Here is an 18110-nt window from a genome sequence, read left to right on the forward strand (position 1 = left end):
AGAGATTCATTCCCCTTTATTATCTGGCTTTGGGGGGGTCATTCCCCTTTATTATCTGGCTTTTGGGGGGGGGTCATTCCCCTTTATTATCTGGCTTTTGGGGGGGGTCATTCCCCTTTATTATCTGGCTTTTGGGGGGGGGTCATTCCCCTTTATTATCTGGCTTTTGGGGGGGGGGTCATTCCCCTTTATTATCTGGCTTTTGGGGGGGGGGTCATTCCCCTTTATTATCTGGCTTTTGGGGGGGGGGGGTCATTCCCCTTTATTATCTGGCTTTTGGGGGGGGGGTCATTCCCCCTTTATTATCTGGCTTTTAGGGGGGGGGGGGTCATTCCCCTTTATTATCTGGCTTTTGGGGGGGGGGTCATTCCCCTTCATTATATGGCTTTGAGGGGGGGGGGTCATCCCTTCATTATATGGCTTTGAGGGGGGGGGTCATTCTCCTCCTTTATATTGCTTTATTGGGGGGGGGGGTCCATTCTCCTTCCTTATGTTGCTTTTGGGGGGGGGGGGGGGGTCTTTAAATTGCTTTGGGGTTGTGCTCATAGACTTTGGGGGGGGGGGGGGTTGTCCCCCTTTATGTTGCTTTGTGGGGGGGGGGGGGTCATAGAATTTGGGGGGGGGGAATGACCCCCCCCCCCCCAAAAAAGCCATATAATAAAGGGGATTGACCCCCCCCCCCCCCCCCAAAAGCCATATAATAAAGGGGAATGACCCCCCCCCCCCAAAAAAAGCCATATAATAAAGGGGAATGACCCCCCCCCCCCAAAAAAGCCATATAATAAAGGGGAATGACCCCCCCCCCCCAAAAAAAGCATATAATAAAGGGGAATGACCCCCCCCCCAAAAAAAGCCATATAATAAAGGGGAATGACCCCCCCCCCCCCAAAAAAGCCATATAATAAAGGGGAATGACCCCCCCCCCCCCCCCCAAAAAAAGCCATATAATAAAGGGGAATGACCCCCCCCCCCCCCCAAAAAGCCATATAATAAAGGGGAATGACCCCCCCCCCAAAAAAAAGCCATATAATAAAGGAGAATGACCCCCCCCCCTATTTGCCCCCCCCCCCTTAATATTCTGCCTTATTCTCTAGGGAGGAGGATCCAGACGACGTCCCTCACGGTCACATCACCTCGTTGGTAAGGAAACAATGGGATTTTGGGGTGAAAAAGCTGATTATTGGGGTCTGAAGGGGATGGGGAGGGATCGGGGGGTGTCATTTAACAGCCCCCCCCCCCCTTTAAAAAGACCCCCCCCCCCTCCATTATAACACCCCATTATAGGCAATGAAAGGATCCTATTAGAGGCTTTAATGCACGATGGGGGTATTTAAAGGGGGAATAGAGGATGGGGGGGGGCTGTAATATATGGGGGGGGGGTCTCACCTATGGCTGTGCCCCCCCCCCCCTTTAAAAAAGACCCCCCCTCCATTATAACCCCCCCATTATAGGCAATGAAAGGCTCCTATCAGAACCTGAGGGGGGTATTTAATGATGGGGGTATTTAAAGACAATAGAGACTGGGGAGGGGGCTGTGATATATGGGGGGGGTCTCATTTAACAGCCCCCCCCCCCTTCAAAAAGACCCCCCCCCTCCATTATAACACCCCATTATAGGCAATGAAAGGATTCTATTAGAGGCTTTAATGCACAATGGGGGTATTTAAAGACAATAGAGACTGGGGAGGGGGCTGTAATATATGGGGGGGGTCTCACCCACAGCTGTGCCCCCCCCCCTTTAAAAAGACCCCCCCCTCCATTATAACACCCCATTATAGGCAATGAAAGGCTGCTATCAGAACCTGAGGGGTGTTTTAATGCAGGATGAGGGTATTTAAAGACAATAGGGGATGGGGGGGGGGCTGTGATATATGGGGGGGGTCTCATTTAACAGCCCCCCCCCCTTCAAAAAGACCCCCCCCCCTCCATTATAACACCCCATTATAGGCAATGAAAGGCTCCTATCAGAACCTGAGGGGTGTTTTAATGCAGGATGGGGGTATTTAAATACAATAGGGGATGGGGGGGGGGCTGTAATATATGGGGGGGGGTCTCATTTAACAGCCCCCACCCCCCCCTTCCAACACCCCATTATAGGCAATGAAAGGCTGCTATCAGAACCTGAGGGGTGTTTTAATGCAGGATGGGGGTATTTAAAGACAATAGAGGATGGGGGGGGGGCTGTGATATATGGGGGGGCGTCTCATTTAACAGCCCCCCCCTTCAAAAAGACCCCCCCCCCTTCCAACACCCCATTATAGGCAATGAAAGGCTTCTATTAGAGGCTTTAATGCACGATGGGGGTATTTAAAGGGGGAATAGAGGCTGGGGGGGGGGCTGTAATATATGGGGGGGGTCTCACCCACAGCTGTGCCCCCCCCCCCCTTCAAAAAGACCCCCCCCCTTCCAACACCCCATTATAGGCAATGAAAGGATCCTATTAGAGGCTTTAATGCACGATGGGGGTATTTAAAGAGGGAATAAAGGATGGGGGGGGGCTGTAATATATGGGGGGGGGTCTCACCTATGGCTGTGCCCCCCCCCCCCTCAAAAGACCCCCCCCCTTCCTTTCCAACACCCCATTATAGGCAATGAAAGGCTGCTATCAGAACCTGAGGGGTGTCTTAATGCAGGATGGGGGTATTTAAAGACAATAGAGGATGGGGGGGGGCTGTAATATATGGGGGGGGTCTCATTTAACAGCCCCCCCCCCCCTTTAAAAAGACCCCCCCCCCTTCCAACACCCCATTATAGGCAATGAAAGGATTCTATTAGAGGCTTTAATGCAGGATGGGGGTATTTAAAGGGGGAATAGAGGATGGGGGGGGGGCTGTAATATATGGGGGGGGGTCTCATTTAACAGCCCCCCCCCTTCAAAAAGACCCCCCCCCCTCCATTATAACACCCCATTATAGGCAATGAAAGGCTCCTATCAGAACCTGAGGGGTCTTTCAATGCAGGATGGGGGTATTTAAAGACAATATGGGATGGGGGGGGGCTGTAATATATGGGGGGGGTCTCATTTAACAGCCCCCCCCCCTTTAAAAAGACCCTCCCCCTTCCAACACCCCATTATAGGCAATGAAAGGATTCTATTAGAGGCTTTAATGCACAATGGGGGTATTTAAAGACAATAGAGACTGGGGAGGGGGCTGTAATATATGGGGGGGGTCTCACCTATGGCTGTGCCCCCCCCCCTTTAAAAAGACCCCCCCCCTCCATTATAACACCCCATTATAGGCAATGAAAGGCTCCTATCAGAACCTGAGGGGTCTTTCAATGCAGGATGGGGGTATTTAAAGACAATATGGGATGGGGGGGGGCTGTAATATATGGGGGGGGTCTCATTTAACAGCCCCCCCCCCTTTAAAAAGACCCTCCCCCTTCCAACACCCCATTATAGGCAATGAAAGGATTCTATTAGAGGCTTTAATGCACAATGGGGGTATTTAAAGACAATAGAGACTGGGGAGGGGGCTGTAATATATGGGGGGGGGTCTCACCCACAGCTGTGCCCCCCCCCCCTTTAAAAAGACCCCCCCTCCATTGTAACACCCCATTATAGGCAATGAAAGGCTGCCATCAGAACCTGAGGGGTGTTTTAATGCAGGATGGGGGTATTTAAAGACAATAGGGGATGGGGGGGGGGCTGTAATATATGGGGGGGGGTCTCACCCACAGCTGTGCCCCCCCCCTTTAAAAAGACCCCCCCTCTATTATAACCCCCCCATTATAAGCAATGAAAGGCTCCTATTAGAACCTGAGGGGTGTTTTAATGCAGGATGGGGGTATTTAAAGACAATAGGGGATGGGGGGGGGGCTGTAGGATATGGGGGGGGTCTCATTTAACAGCCCCCCCCCCCATTTGCAGGCAGTGAAACGCTCCCATCGCCGCCTGGGCCTGGCTCAGAAGCTGATGGATCAGGCGTCCAGGGCCATGATCGAGAACTTCAATGCTAAATACGTCTCCCTGCACGTCCGCAAGAGGTGGGGACCCCCCCCACAAAGACCCCCCCCCCCCAAAAGACCTTCACCCCTTTACCCCCCCCATCCCCCAAAGACCCCCCCCATCCCCAAAGCCCCCCCCATCCCAACCCCCCAAAGACCCCCCATCCCCCCAAACCCCCCAATCCCTCAAAGCCCCCCCATCCCATCCCCCTCAAAGCCCCCATCCCCCCAAAGACCCCCCAAAGCCCCCCCCCTCAAAGCCCCCCCCATCCCTCAAAGCCCCCCCATCCCATCCCCCCAAAGACCATATCCCCAAAGCCCCCCCATCCCCCAAACACCCCCCCAAACCCCCTCTACCCCTCAAAGCCCCCCATCCCATCCCCCTAAAGCCCCCCAACCCCAAAGGCCCCCAACCCCAAAGCCCCCCCCATCCCCCTAAAGCCCCCCAACCCCAAAGCCCCCCCCATCCTCTAAAACCCACCCCCTTGCCCCACCCCGTCCCCCTAAGCCCCCCCCAAAGACCCCCAAAGCCCTCCAACCCCAAAGCTCCCCCATACCCCAAAGCCCCCCCATCCCCCCAAAGACCCCCAAAGCCCCCCCATCCCAACCCCCCAAAGACACCTCCCATCCCCAAAGCCCCCCCCAAAGCCCCCCCCATCCCCATAGGCCCTCCCCAACACCCTCCATCCCCTAAAGCCCCCCCCCAAAGACCCCCACCCAAAAGACCTCCACCCCTTTACCCCCCCCATCCCCTAAAGACCCCCCCAAAGACCCCCCCCATCATCCCCCAAAGCCCCCCCCTCCCCATAGGCCCTCCCCAACACCCTCCATCCCCTAAAGCCCCCCCCAAAGACCCCCACCCCAAAAGCCCCCAAAGCCCCCTTCAAAGCCCCCTCCCCATCCCCAAGACCTTCCCCAACCCCCCCCCATCCCCCTAAAGCCCCCCAACCCCAAAGACCCTCCCCCAACCCCACAGCTCCCCATACCCATAAGTCCCCCCCCCATCCCTCAAAGCCCCCCATCCCCCCAAAGTCCCCCCATCCCTCAAGCCCTCCAACCCCAAAGCCCCCCCATACCCCAAAGACCCCCCATCCCCCCAAAGACCCCCTTATCCCCCAAAGCCCCCCCATCCCAACCCCGCAAAGACACCTCCATCCCCAAAGCCCCCCCCTCATCCCTCAAAGCCCCCCCCCCCTTCCAAAGCCCCCCATCCCCCCAAAGCCCCATCCCTCAAAGCCCCCCATCCCAAGCCCCAAAGACCCCCCATCCCCCAAAGCCCCCCCCCCATCCTCTAAAACCCACCCCCCTTGCCCCACCCCATCCCCCTAAGCCCCCCCCCCAAGGACCCCCAAAGCCCCCCCATCCCCCTAAAGCCCCCAACCCCAAAGCTCCCCCATACCCCAAAGACCCCCTTATCCCGCAAAGCCCCCCCATCCCAACCCCCCAAAGACACCTCCATCCCCAAAGCCCCCCCCTCATCCCTCAAAGCCCCCCCTCCCCTTCCAAAGCCCCCCATCCCCCAAAGCCCCCCCCATCCCCATACGCCCTCCCCAACACCCTCCATCCCCTAAAGCCCCTCCCAAAGCCCCCCCATCCCCCAAAGCTCCCCCCAAAGACCCCCCATTATCCCCCAAAGACCCCCCCATCCCTCACATCACCCCATCCCCAAACCCCCCCCATCCCTTAAACCCCCCATCCCAACCCCCCAAAGCCCCCCCCTAAAGCCCCCCCGCCATCCCTCAAAGCCCCCCATCCCAACCCCCCAAAGACCCCCAAAGCCCCCCCCAACCCCTAAACACCCCCCCCCCCAAGACTCCCCCCATCCCCCAAAGCCCTCCCCCCTTAACCCCCCCAACCCCTGAAGGCCACCCTCAAAGACCCCCCCACCCCCCTAAAACCCCCCATACACCAAAGACCCCCCCAAAAACCCCCCTCATCCCTCAAAGCCCCCCATCCCAACCCCCCAAAGCCCCCCCATCCCCCTCAAAGCCCCCAACCCCAAAGACCCCCCCTCATCCTTCAAAGCCCCCCCATCCCATCCCCCCAAAGACACCCCCCCCCCCCAGCCCACAACCCCAAATCCCCCCCCAACCCTCAAAGCCCCCCCATCCCTCAAAGACCCCCAACCCCAAAGCCCCCCCCCCCCCAAATTCCTATTTCCAACCCTAAAATCAACTGCCCCCCCCCCCCCCCCCCCAATTTTCTCTTCTATCCGACAGTAACCGGGCGGCTCTACATCTCTATTCCAACACACTCAACTTCCAGTGAGTCATTTTGGGGGGGGGGGAATTTGGGGGGGGGGTTAATGGTGGGGGGGGGGGGAATTGGGGGGTTTAATGTTGGGGGGGTTAATGGGGGGGGGATAAATGTGGGGGGGGTGGGGAATTTGGGGGGGGTTAATGGTGGGGGGGGGAAATTGGGGGGTTTAATGTTGGGGGGGGAAAAATGGGGGGGGGATAAATGTGGGGAGGGGGTAATGGGGAGGGTTTAACGTTGGGGGGGTAAATTTGGGGGGGGTTAATGGGGGGGGGTTAATGGGGTTTAATGGTGTGGGGGGGGTTAATGTTGGGGGGGGTTAATGATGGGGGGGGATTTAATGGTGGGGGGTAATGGAGTTTAATGGTGGGGGGGTGATTATGGGGGGGTTAATGGGGGGGGTAATGGGGTTTAATGGTGGGGGGGGTTAATGGTGAGGGTTTAATGGGGGGGTGGTTTAATGGGGGGGGTGATTATGGGGGGAATTAATGGTGGGGGGGGTTTAATGGGGGGGTTAATGGTGGGGGGTAATTTGGGGGTGTGGGGGGGGTTTATTTGGGGGGATGTGGGGAGGGGTAATTCTGGGGTGGTGGTGGGGGAAATCGAGGGTTATTTGGGCCCATCTTTGAGCTTCCCCCCCCCCATTTTGTGCCCCCCCCCATTAGGATCAGTGAGGTGGAACCCAAGTACTATGCGGATGGGGAGGACGCCTACGCCATGAAGAGGGACCTCACCATGATGGCAGATGAGGTACGGACCCCCCCCCGCCCCCCTCCCCTTATTTAACCCCCCCACCCCCTTATTACCCCCCCCCCATCAAACCACTCCCTTATTTACCCCTCCCAACCCACCCCTAAACCCCCCCAACCCACCTCCTTATTAACCCCACCCCCAAACTACCCCCTTATTTATTGCCCCCCCCCCAAACCCCCCTTATTATACCCAACCCACCCCCTTATTAACCCACCTCCTTTATTACCCCCTTATTAACCCACCTCCTTTATTACCCCCTTATTAACCCACCTCCTTTATTACCCCCTTATTAACCCACCTCCTTATTTACCCCCTTATTACCCCCCACCCCCCAAACCACCCCCTTAATTATCCCCCCCCAACCCCCCCCTTTATTTATCCCCCAACCCCCCCCTTATGAAACCCCCCCCCCAACCAAGCTCCCCCCTTACTAACTCTCCCCAACCCACCCCTTTATCCCCTCCCCTCATTGCCCCCCCCAAATCCCCCCCTATTAACCTCCATCCCCTTATAACCGCCCCCAACCCACCCCATTATTAAACCCCCCCCCAAAATCACCCCCCCTTATTTATGCCCGCCCCCCCTTATTAACACCCCCCGAAATCGCCCCCCCTTATTAACCCCCCCCTTATTAACCCCCCCAAAATCACCCCCTCTTATTAACCCCCTTTATTTATGCCCCCCCCTTATTACCCCCCCCTTATTAACCCCCCCCTTATTAAACCCCCTTTATACCCCCCCCTTATTAACCCCCCCTTATTTATGCCCCCCCTTATTAACCCCCCCTTATTTATTCCCCCCCCTTATTAACCCCCCCTTATTAACCCCCCCTTATTCATGCCCCCCCCTTATTAACCCCCCCTTATTTATGTCCCCTTATTAACCCCCCCTTTATTAAACCCCCTTATTTATTCCCCCCCTTATTAACCCCCCCCTTATTAACCCCCCCTTATTTATGTCTCCTTATTAACCCCCCCTTTATTAAACCCCCTTATTTATCCCCCCCCTTATTTATGCCCCCCCCGTATTTACCCCCCCTTATTTATGTACCCTTATTAACCCCCCCCTTATTAAACCCCCTTTATGCCCCCCCCTTATTAACCCCCCCTTATTAACCCCCCCTTATTAACTCCCCCTTATTAACCACCCCCTTATTTATGCCCCCCCCTTATTAACCCCCCCTTATTTATGCCCCCCCCTTATTAACCCCCCCTTATTTATGCCCCCCCCTTATTAACCCCCCCTTATTTATGCCCCCCCCTTATTAACCCCCCCTTATTTATGCCCCCCCCTTATTAACCCCCCCTTATTTATGTCCCCTTATTAACCCCCCCTTTATTAAACTCCCTTATTTATCCCCCCCCCCTTATTTATGCCCCCCCTTATTACCCCCCCCCCTTATTAACCCCCCCCCCCCCCTCCAGCTCCGCAAACAGCTCGACCAGAAGGAGAAGTTTCGCCCCCCCAACCTCACGGACGCCCCCCCCCGCGGTGGGGGGGGAGGGGTTGACAGCTGCCTCATAACCCCCCCCCAACCCGATGTACCCCCCCCACCCCCACCCCCCCCACCATCATCGGATGCTGCTGCCCCCCCCCAACATGAAGATAATGGGGGGGGGGACAGTAAAGATGTGAGTGAGGTCAGTGAGGCCACTGAGAGCACCGACGTCAAGGACAGCTCCGAGGCGTCGGACTCGGACCCCCCCCCAAATAAAGGCCTTTAAAGGGGGTGGATGGACCCCCCCCCAAATAAGGGCCTTTATTGGATGGACCCCCCCCAAATAAGGGCCTTTAAATGGGTTGGATGGACCCCCCCCCCAAATAAGGGCCTTTAAAGGGGTTGGATGGACCCCCCCCCCCCAAAATAAAGGCCTTTATTGGATGGACCCCCCCCCCCCAAATAAGGGCCTTTAAATGGGTTGGATGGACCCCCCCTCAAATAAAGGCCTTTAAAGGGGTTGGGTGGACCCCCCCCCCAAATAAGGGCCTTTAAAGGGGTTGGATGGACCCCCCCCCCCCCCAGTAAAGGCCTTTAAAGGGGTTGGATGGACCCCCCCCCCAAATAAGGGCCTCTAAAGGGGTTGGGTGGACCCCCCCCCCAAATAAGGGCCTTTAAAGGGGTTGGATGGACCCCCCCCCCCAAATAAGGGCCTTTAAAGGGGTTGGATGGACCCCCCCCCAAATAAAGGCCTTTATTGGATGGACCCCCCCCCATAAGGGCCTTTAAAGGGGTTGGATGGACCCCCCCCCCCAAATAAGGGCCTTTAAAGGGGTTGGATGGACCCCCCCCCAAATAAAGGCCTTTATTGGATGGACCCCCCCCCATAAGGGCCTTTAAAGGGGTTGGGTGGACCCCCCCCCCCAAATAAGGGCCTTTAAAGGGGTTGGATGGACCCCCCCTCAATAAGGGCCTTTAAATGGGTTGGGTGGACACCCCCCCCCCCAAATAAGGGCCTTTATTGGGTGGACCCCCCCCCAAATAAGGGCCTTTAAAGGGGTTGGATGGACCCCCCCAAATAAAGGCCTTTAAAGGGGTTGGGTGGACCCCCTCTCCCCCCAAATAAGGGCCTTTATTGGGTGGACCCCCCCCCAAATAAGGGCCTTTAAAGGGGTTGGATGGACCCCCCCCCCAAATAAGGGTCTTTAAAGGGGTTGGGTGGACCCCCCCCCCCCAAAATAAGGGTCTTTAAAGGGGTTGCATGGACCCCACCCCAAATAAAGGCCTTTAAAGGGGTTGGGTGGACCCCCCCCCAAATAAGGGTCTTTAAAGGGGTTGGATGGACCCCCCCCCCAATAAGGGTCTTTAAAGGGGTTGGATGGACCCCCCCCCCAAATAAGGGCCTTTAAAGGGGTTGGGTGGACCCCCCCCCCCCCATAACAAAAGACCCTTTGTGGGGGTGGGTAGGGGGGGTGTGGGGGGAAGGACAGCTTGGAGGCCTCTGATTCAGCCTCCTAAGGACCCTCCCTCCCCCATATATAAGACCCTTTAAGGGGGGGGGGGGAACCTCCTGCTCTTGTTGTCATTGGGGGTGGGGGGGGCAATAAATCCTTCCTTTTTCATGTGGGGTGTAAGTTGTTCTTATGGGGTGGGGGAGGAAGGAAAGAAAGGGGGGGTCGGTGGGGAAGAGTAGGGGGTCTGGGGAGGTCAGTGGGAGGGTGGGAGGATCCAAATGCCATAGAGATCCCGTAAAGACCCCATAGGGACTCCCAAGCCCCACAGAGACCCCATAGAGCCCCATAGGGACCCTATAGAGCCCCATAGGAACTCCCACACGCCATAGGGACCCTATAGAGCCCCACAGGGACCCTATAGAGCCCCATAGGAACCCCCAAACCCCACAGAGACCCCATAGGGACCCCCAAATCCCACAGAGACCCCCATAGAGCCCCATAGGAACCCCATAGAGACCCCCAAACCCCACAGAGCCCCATAGGGACCCCCAAACCCCACAGAGACCCCCATAGAGCCCCATAGGAACCCCATAGAGACCCCCAAACCCCATAGAGCCCCATAGGCACCCCATAGAGCTCCATAGACCCCACAGAGCCCCCCGCAGCCATTTTGGTGCCACCACTTTATTGAGCTCAGCTTTGGGACCCCCCTCAATCGGGCGGGGGGGGGGGGGAGGGGGGGGGAGAGGGGGGTGTTAATGACCTCAGTTGACCTCCGGTGACCTTGGGAAAGGGGGGGTCGTGACATCCAGGGGTGACCCCAGGTGATCTCAGGTGACCCCAGGGTGAACTGACCCTAAGGAATGACCTCAGGTGACCCGGGGTGACCTCAGGTGACCCTAGATTACCTCAGCTGAGCCTAGGTGACCCTGGATGACCCTAGGTGAACCCAGATGAGACCCTAGGTGACCTCAGGTGACCCTGAATGATCCCAGGTGACCTTGGATGACCCTAGGTAACCCCAGATGACCCTAGATGACCCCAGGTGACCTTGAGTGACCCCAGGTGAACCTAGATGACCTCAGGTGACCCTGGATGACCCCAGGTGACCTTGAGTGAGCCCAGGTAACCTTGGATGACCTCAGGTGACCCTAAATTACCCTAGGTGACCCTAGGTGACCTTAAGTGACCCTAGGTGACCTCAGGTGACCCTAGATTAGCCCAGGTGACCTTGAGTGACACCAGGTGACCCCAGATGACCCTGTCTCCCCCCGGATGACCTCAGGTGACCCTAAATTACCCCAGCTGACCCTGGGTGAACTTAGGTGACCTCAGGTGACCCTAGATGACCCCAGGTGACCCTGGGTGACCCCAGGTGAACCTAGATGACCTCAGATGACCCTGGGTGACCCTAGATGACCCCAGATGACCTTGAGTGACCCCAGGTGACCCTGGATGACCTCAGGTGACCCTAGATTACCCCAGCTGACCCTGGATGACCCCAAATGACCCTAGGTGACCTCAGGTGACCCTGGATGACCCCAGGTGAACCTAGATGACCTCAGATGACCCTGGGTGACCCTAGATGACCCCAGGTGACCCTGGATGACCCCAGGTGACCTTGAGTGACCCCAGGTGACCCTGGATGACCCCAGGTGACCTTGGATGACCCCAGCTGACCCTAGATGACCCCAGATGACCCTGTCTCCCCCTGGCTGACCTCAGGTGACCCCGGCTGACCCTAGATGACCTCAGGTGACCCTGGATGACCCTAGGTGACCTTGGATGACCCTAGATGACCTCAGGTGACCCCGGCTGACCCTAGATGACCTCAGGTGACCCCATCTCCCCCTGTCTGACCTCAGGTGACCCCAGGTGACCCTAGATGACCTCAGGTGACCCCGTCTCCCCCTGTCTGACCTCAGGTGACCCCAGGTGACCCTAGATGACCTCAGGTGACCCCGTCTCCCCCTGTCTGACCTCAGGTGACCCCAGTTGTCAGCGCTGTGACCTGAGGTCGGGGCTGAGCGGGTCGTGCTGGATGGTTTGGTGCAGCATCAGGGCCAGCAGCCCGGCACGGTTGGTCATTGCAGCGCGGACATTGCGCTCCTGCTCAAACAGCTCGTCCAGCTTGTACCACTGCGGGGGGGGCGAACATCAGAACCCATAGGGACCCCATAAAGTCCATAGGGAGCCTACAACCCCATAGGGAGCCTACAACCCCATAGGGAGCCCACAAAGCCCATAGGGAGCCCATAAAATCCATAGGGACCCCAAAAACCCCATAGAGACCCCATAGGGACCACAAAAACCCCATAGAGATCCCAAAAACCCCATAGGGACCCCAAAAACCCCATAGGGACTCCATAAAGTCCATAGGGACCCCATAAAGTCCATAGGGAGCCCAAAAACCCCATAGGGACCCCATAAAGTCCATAGGGAGCCCAAAAACCCCATAGAGACCCCATAAAGTCCATAGGGACCCTAAAAACACCATAGGGACCCCAAAAACCCCATAGGGACACCACAAACACCATAGGGTACCACTGCAGGGGGGTGAACAACCATCAGAACCCATAGAGACCCCAAAAACCCCATAGAGACCCCAAAACCCCATAGGGAGCCCACAAAGCCCATAGGGACCCCATAAAGTCCATAGGGACCCCAAAAACCCCATAGAGACCCCAAAAACCTCATAGGGAGCCCAAAAACCCCATAGAGACCCCAAAAACCTCATAGGGACCCTAAAACCCCATAGGGAGCCCACAAAGCCCATAGGGAGCCTACAACCCCATAGGGAGCCCACAAAGCCCATAGGTACCCCATATAGTCCATAGGGACCCTAAAAACACCACAGGGACCCCATAAAGTCCATAGGGACCCTAAAACCCCATAGGGAGCCCACAAAGCCCATAGGGACCCCACAAAGCCCATAGGGACACCACAAACACCATAGGGTACCACTGCGGGGGGGGACGAACATCAGAACACACAGAGACCCCACAAAGCCCATAGGGAGCCTACAACCCCATAGGGAGCCCACAAACCCCATAGGGAGCCTACAACCCCATAGGGAGCCCACAAAGCCCATAGGGAGCCTACAACCCCATAGGGAGCCCACAAAGCCCATAGGGACCCCAAAAACCCCATAGGGAGCCCACAAACCCCATAGGGACTCCATAAAGTCCATAGGGAGCCCACAAAGCCCATAGAGACCCTAAAACCCCATAGGGAGCCCACAAAGCCCATAGGGACCCCATAAAGTCCATAGGGACCCTAAAAACACCATAGGGACCCCACAAAGCCCATAGGGACCCTAAAACCCCATAGGGAGCCCACAAAGCCCATAGGGACCCTTAGGGACACTCAGACCCCATAAAGTCCATAGGGACCCCAAAAAACCACATAGGGACCCCAAAAACCCTACAGAGACCCCACAAAGCCCATAGGGACCCTTAGGGACCCTCAGACCCCATAGGGACCCCAAAAACCCCCATAGGGACCCCATAGACCCCCATAGGACCCTATAGACCCCCATAGGACCCTACGGGACCCCATAGACCCCCATAGGACCCCATAGACCCCCCTACAGACCCCCATAGGACCCCATAGACCCCCCCATAGACCCCATAGACCGCCATAGACCCCATAGACCCCCATAGGACCCCATAGACCCCCATAGACCCCCACAGACCCCATAGAGCCCCCATAGAGCCCCATAGGACCCCATAGACCCCCCCACAGACCCCCATAGGACCCCATAGACCCCCCATAGACCCCATAGACCGCCATAGACCCCATAGACCCCCATAGGACCCCATAGACCCCCATAGACCCCCACAGACCCCATAGAGCCCCCATAGAGCCCCATAGGACCCCATAGACCCCCACAGGACCCTACAGGACCCCATAGACCCCCCATAGACCCCCATAGGACGCCATAGACCCCCCATAGACCCCATAGACCGCCATAGACCCCCACAGACCCCCATAGGACCCCATAGACCCCATAGGACCCTACAGGACCCCATAGACCCCACAGACACCCCATAGACCCCCATAGGACCCTACAGGACCCCATAGACCCCCACAGACCCCCCATAGACCCCCATAGGACCCTACAGGACCCCATAGACCCCCCATAGACCCCCATAGGACCCCATAGACCCCCATAGGACCCCATAGACCCCCCATAGACCCCCATAGGACCCCATAGACCCCATAGGACCCTACAGGACCCCATAGACCCCCATAGGACCCTACAGGACCCCATAGACCCCCATAGACCCCCCATAGACCCCCATAGACCCCCATAGGACCCTACAGGACCCCATAGACCCCCATAGGACCCCACAGACCCCCCATAGACACCCACAGACCCCATAGACCCCCATAGGACCCCCATAGGACTCCATAGACCCCCATAGACCCCCACAGACCCCATAGACCCCCATAGGACCCCCATAGGACCCCATAGGACACTACAGGACCCCATAGACCCCCATAGACCCCCCATAGACCCCCATAGACCCCCATAGGACCCTACAGGACCCCATAGAACCCCATAGGACCCCATAGACCCCACATAGACCCCCATAGACCCCCATAGGACCCTACAGGACCCCATAGAACCCCATAGGACCCCATAGACCCCCCATAGACCCCCCATAGGACCCTACAGGACCCCATAGACCCCCCATAGACCCCCATAGGACCCCATAGACCCCCATAGACCCCCACAGACCCCATAGACCCCCATAGGACCCCCATAGGACCCCATAGACCCCCATAGGACCCCATAGACCACCCATAGACCCCATAGACCCCCATAGGACCCCATAGACCACCCATAGACCCCCCATAGACCACCCATAGGACCCCATAGACCCCCATAGGACCCCATAGAACCCCATAGACTCCCATAGGACCCCCATAGGACCCCATAGACCCCCATAGACACCATAGACTCCCATAGGACCCTACAGGACCCCATAGACCCCCCATAGGACCCCATAGGACCCCATAGACCCCCCATAGGACCCCCATAGACCCCCATAGACACCATAGACTCCCAAAGGACCCTACAGGACCCCATAGACCCCCCATAGGACCCCATAGGACCCCATAGACCCCCCATAGGACCCCCATAGACCCCCATAGGACCCCATAGACCCCCTTAGATCCCATAGACCCCCTTAGATCCCCATAGGACCCCATAGGACCCCATAGACCCCCTTAGATCCCCATAGGACCCCCACAGGACACCCCCCGATCCCATAGGACCCCATAGGACCCCCATAGGACCCCCATAGGACCCCCCTGATCCCATAGGACCCCATAGGACCCCCATAGGACCCCATAGACCCCCATAGGACCCCATAGGATCCCATAGACCCCCTTAGATCTCCATAGGACCCCCATAGGACCCCCCTGATCCCATAGACCCCCATAGACCCCCATAGGTCCCCACAGACCCCCCTAGAAGCCCCTTAGATCCCCATAGGACCCCATAGGACCCCATAGGACCCCCATAGGACCCCATAGACCCCCATAGACCCCCATAGAACCCCATAGGACCCCACAGACCCCCTTAGATCCCATAGACCCCCTTAGATCCCCATAGGTCCCCACAGACCCCCCTAGAAGCCCCTTAGATCTTCATAGGACCCCATAGGACCCCATAGGACCCCCATAGGACCCCATAGAACCCCATAGGACCCCACAGACCCCCTTAGATCCCATAGACCCCCATAGACCCCCATAGGTCCCCACAGACCCCCCTAGAAGCCCCTTAGATCCCCATAGGACCCCATAGGACCCCCATAGGACCCCATAGACCCCCATAGGACCCCGCAGACCCCCTTAGATCCCATAGACCCCCTTAGATCCCCATAGGACCCCATAGGACCCCATAGACCCCCACAGACCCCATAGACCCCCATAGGACCCCCATAGACCCCCATAGGACCCTACAGGACCCCATAGAACCCCCATAGGACCCCCATAGGACCCCACAGACCCCCCATAGGACCCCATAGAACCCCCCCATAGACCCCCCACAGACCCCCATAGGACCCTACAGGACCCCATAGACTCCCCATAGGACCCCCATAGGACCCCATAGACCCCCACAGACCCCAGAGACCCCATAGAACCCCATAGGTCCCCACAGACCCCCCTAGAAGCCCCTTAGATCCCCATAGAACCCCATAGGACCCCACAGACCCCCTTAGATCCCATAGAACCCCTTAGATCCCCATAGGACCCCATAGGACCCCATAGACCCCCTTAGATCCCCATAGGACCCCCACAGGACTCCCCCCGATCCCATAGGACCCCATAGGACCCCCATAGGACCCCCCTGATCCCATAGGACCCCATAGGACCCCCATAGGACCCCATAGACCCCATAGACCCCCATAGGACCCCATAGACCCCATAGACCCCCATAAGACCCTACAGGACCCCATAGACCCCACATAGACCCCCATAGGACCCCATAGACCCCCACAGGACCCCCACAGACCCCCTTAGATCCCCATAGACCCCCCATAGACCCCCATAGGACCCCACAGACCCCCATAGACCCCAATAGGACCCCATATACCCCCATAGGACCCTACAGGACCCCATAGACCCCCATAGGACCCCATAGGACCCCATAGACCCCCATAGGACCCCATAGACCCCCATAGCACCCCCACAGACCCCATAGACCCCCATAGAACCCCATAGACTCCCATAGGACCCCCATAGGACCCCATAGACCCCCATAGACACCATAGACTCCCATAGGACCCTACAGGACCCCATAGACCCCCCATAGGACCCCATAGGACCCCATAGACCCCCCATAGGACCCCCATAGACCCCCATAGGACCCCATAGACCCCCTTAGATCCCATAGACCCCCTTAGATCCCCATAGGACCCCATAGGACCCCATAGACCCCCTTAGATCCCCATAGGACCCCCACAGGACACCCCCTGATCCCATAGGACCCCATAGGACCCCCATAGGACCCCCCTGATCCCATAGGACCCCATAGGACCCCCATAGGACCCCCCTGATCCCATAGGACCCCATAGGACCCCCATAGGACCCCATAGACCCCCATAGGACCCCATAGGACCCCATAGACCCCCTTAGATCCCCATAGGACCCCCATAGGACCCCCCTGATCCCATAGACCCCCATAGACCCCCATAGGTCCCCACAGACCCCCCTAGAAGCCCCTTAGATCCCCATAGGACCCCATAGGACCCCATAGGACCCCATAGGACCCCCATAGGACCCCATAGAACCCCATAGGACCCCACAGACCCCCTTAGATCCCATAGACCCCCATAGACCCCCATAGGTCCCCACAGAACCCCCTAGAAGCCCCTTAGATCCCCATAGGACCCCATAGGACCCCCATAGGACCCCATAGACCCCCATAGGACCCCACAGACCCCCTTAGATCCCATAGACCCCCTTAGATCCCCATAGGACCCCATAGGACCCCATAAACCCCCACAGACCCCATAGACCCCCATAGGACCCCCATAGACCCCCATAGGACCCTACAGGACCCCATAGACCACCATAGGACCCCCATAGGACCCCATAGACCCCCCATAGACCCCCACAGACCCCCATAGGACCCTACAGGACCCCATAGACCCCACATAGACCCCCTTAGATCCCCATAGGTCCCCACAGACCCCCCTAGAAGCCCCTTAGATCCCCATAGGACCCCCATAGACCCCCATAGGACCCCATAGACCCCCATAGACCCCCATAGAACCCAATAGGACCCCACAGACCCCCTTAGATCCCCATAGGACCCCATAGGACCCCATAGACACCCACAGACCCCATAGACCCCAATAGGACCCCACAGACCCCCATAGACCCCAATAGGACCCCATATACCCCCATAGGACCCTACAGGACCCCATAGGACCCTACAGGACCCCACAGACCCCCATAGGACCCCATAGACCCCCATAGGACCCCCATAGGACCCCATAGAACCCCATAGGACCCCATAGGACCCCCATAGACCCCCATAGACCCCCATAGACCCCCATAGGACCCCATAGACCCCATGTACTCACCACCCGGACCCTCTCCAGGTCCACCTCTGCCCTGCGCAGTTTCTCCCAGCAGTAATGGCGGTTACAGCGACGTTTGGGGACGCGGCAGAAATCCCCCGTCAGCTCAAAGACGTCCCGAACCAACGGGCACCCGCACACCTCGTCTGCAGGGACCTATAT

At 57.7% G+C, this 18110-nt stretch overlaps 2 protein-coding genes across 12 annotated transcripts in view; one reads left to right on the top strand and one right to left on the bottom strand.

Moving 5' to 3' along the window:
- Positions 1–982: 982 nt before the first annotated feature.
- Positions 983–10017, top strand: LOC146751335 (N-alpha-acetyltransferase daf-31-like). Of its 2 annotated transcripts, XM_085534710.1 has the most exons (6): positions 983–1140; positions 3872–3987; positions 6168–6212; positions 6870–6954; positions 8382–8675; positions 8747–10017. In XM_085534710.1, exons 2-6 carry the CDS (start codon positions 3917–3919, stop codon positions 8750–8752), a joined length of 501 nt encoding a protein of 166 aa, XP_085390836.1. In that variant the 5' UTR covers positions 983–1140; positions 3872–3916; the 3' UTR covers positions 8753–10017. The 2 variants fall into 2 exon arrangements, with proteins under 2 accessions (XP_085390836.1, XP_085390835.1); XM_085534709.1 differs by having other exon boundaries at positions 8382–10017.
- A 500-nt stretch (positions 10018–10517) lies between these two features.
- CXXC1 (CXXC finger protein 1) overlaps positions 10518–18110 on the bottom strand; it is a 40043-nt gene continuing 32450 nt past the window's right edge. For 4 of the 10 annotated variants that reach the window (XR_014941660.1, XR_014941659.1, XR_014941658.1 and 1 more), the window contains exons 14-16: positions 17952–18104; positions 10718–11988; positions 10518–10678 (exon numbers count right to left, since the gene is read on the bottom strand). Coding sequence is in view for 2 of the 10 variants with exons in the window: in XM_085534701.1 (XP_085390827.1) it covers positions 11848–11988; positions 17952–18104 (294 nt within the window). In the remaining 8 variants the exon portion in view is untranslated. Of the gene's footprint in view, positions 11989–17951; positions 18105–18110 lie in introns of all 10 variants that reach the window. The other 6 variants (XM_085534701.1, XM_085534699.1, XR_014941657.1 and 3 more) reach the window with 5 other exon arrangements.

Source organism: Coturnix japonica, unplaced genomic scaffold, assembly GCF_054131305.1.
Source record: "Coturnix japonica strain WE unplaced genomic scaffold, WE-NBRP24 Scf097, whole genome shotgun sequence".
NCBI classification, from domain to species: Eukaryota; Metazoa; Chordata; class Aves; order Galliformes; family Phasianidae; genus Coturnix; species Coturnix japonica.

Bases quoted from the DNA above. Each gene is read 5' to 3' on its own strand.
- LOC146751335 (XM_085534709.1), top strand. From the start codon at position 3,917: ATGGATCAGGCGTCCAGGGCCATGATCGAGAACTTCAATGCTAAATAC. The intron at 3,988-6,167 runs GTGGGGACCCCC...TCTATCCGACAG, and splicing joins TCCCTGCACGTCCGCAAGAG to TAACCGGGCGGCTCTACATC. The intron at 6,213-6,869 runs GTGAGTCATTTT...CCCCCCCATTAG, and splicing joins TCCAACACACTCAACTTCCA to GATCAGTGAGGTGGAACCCA.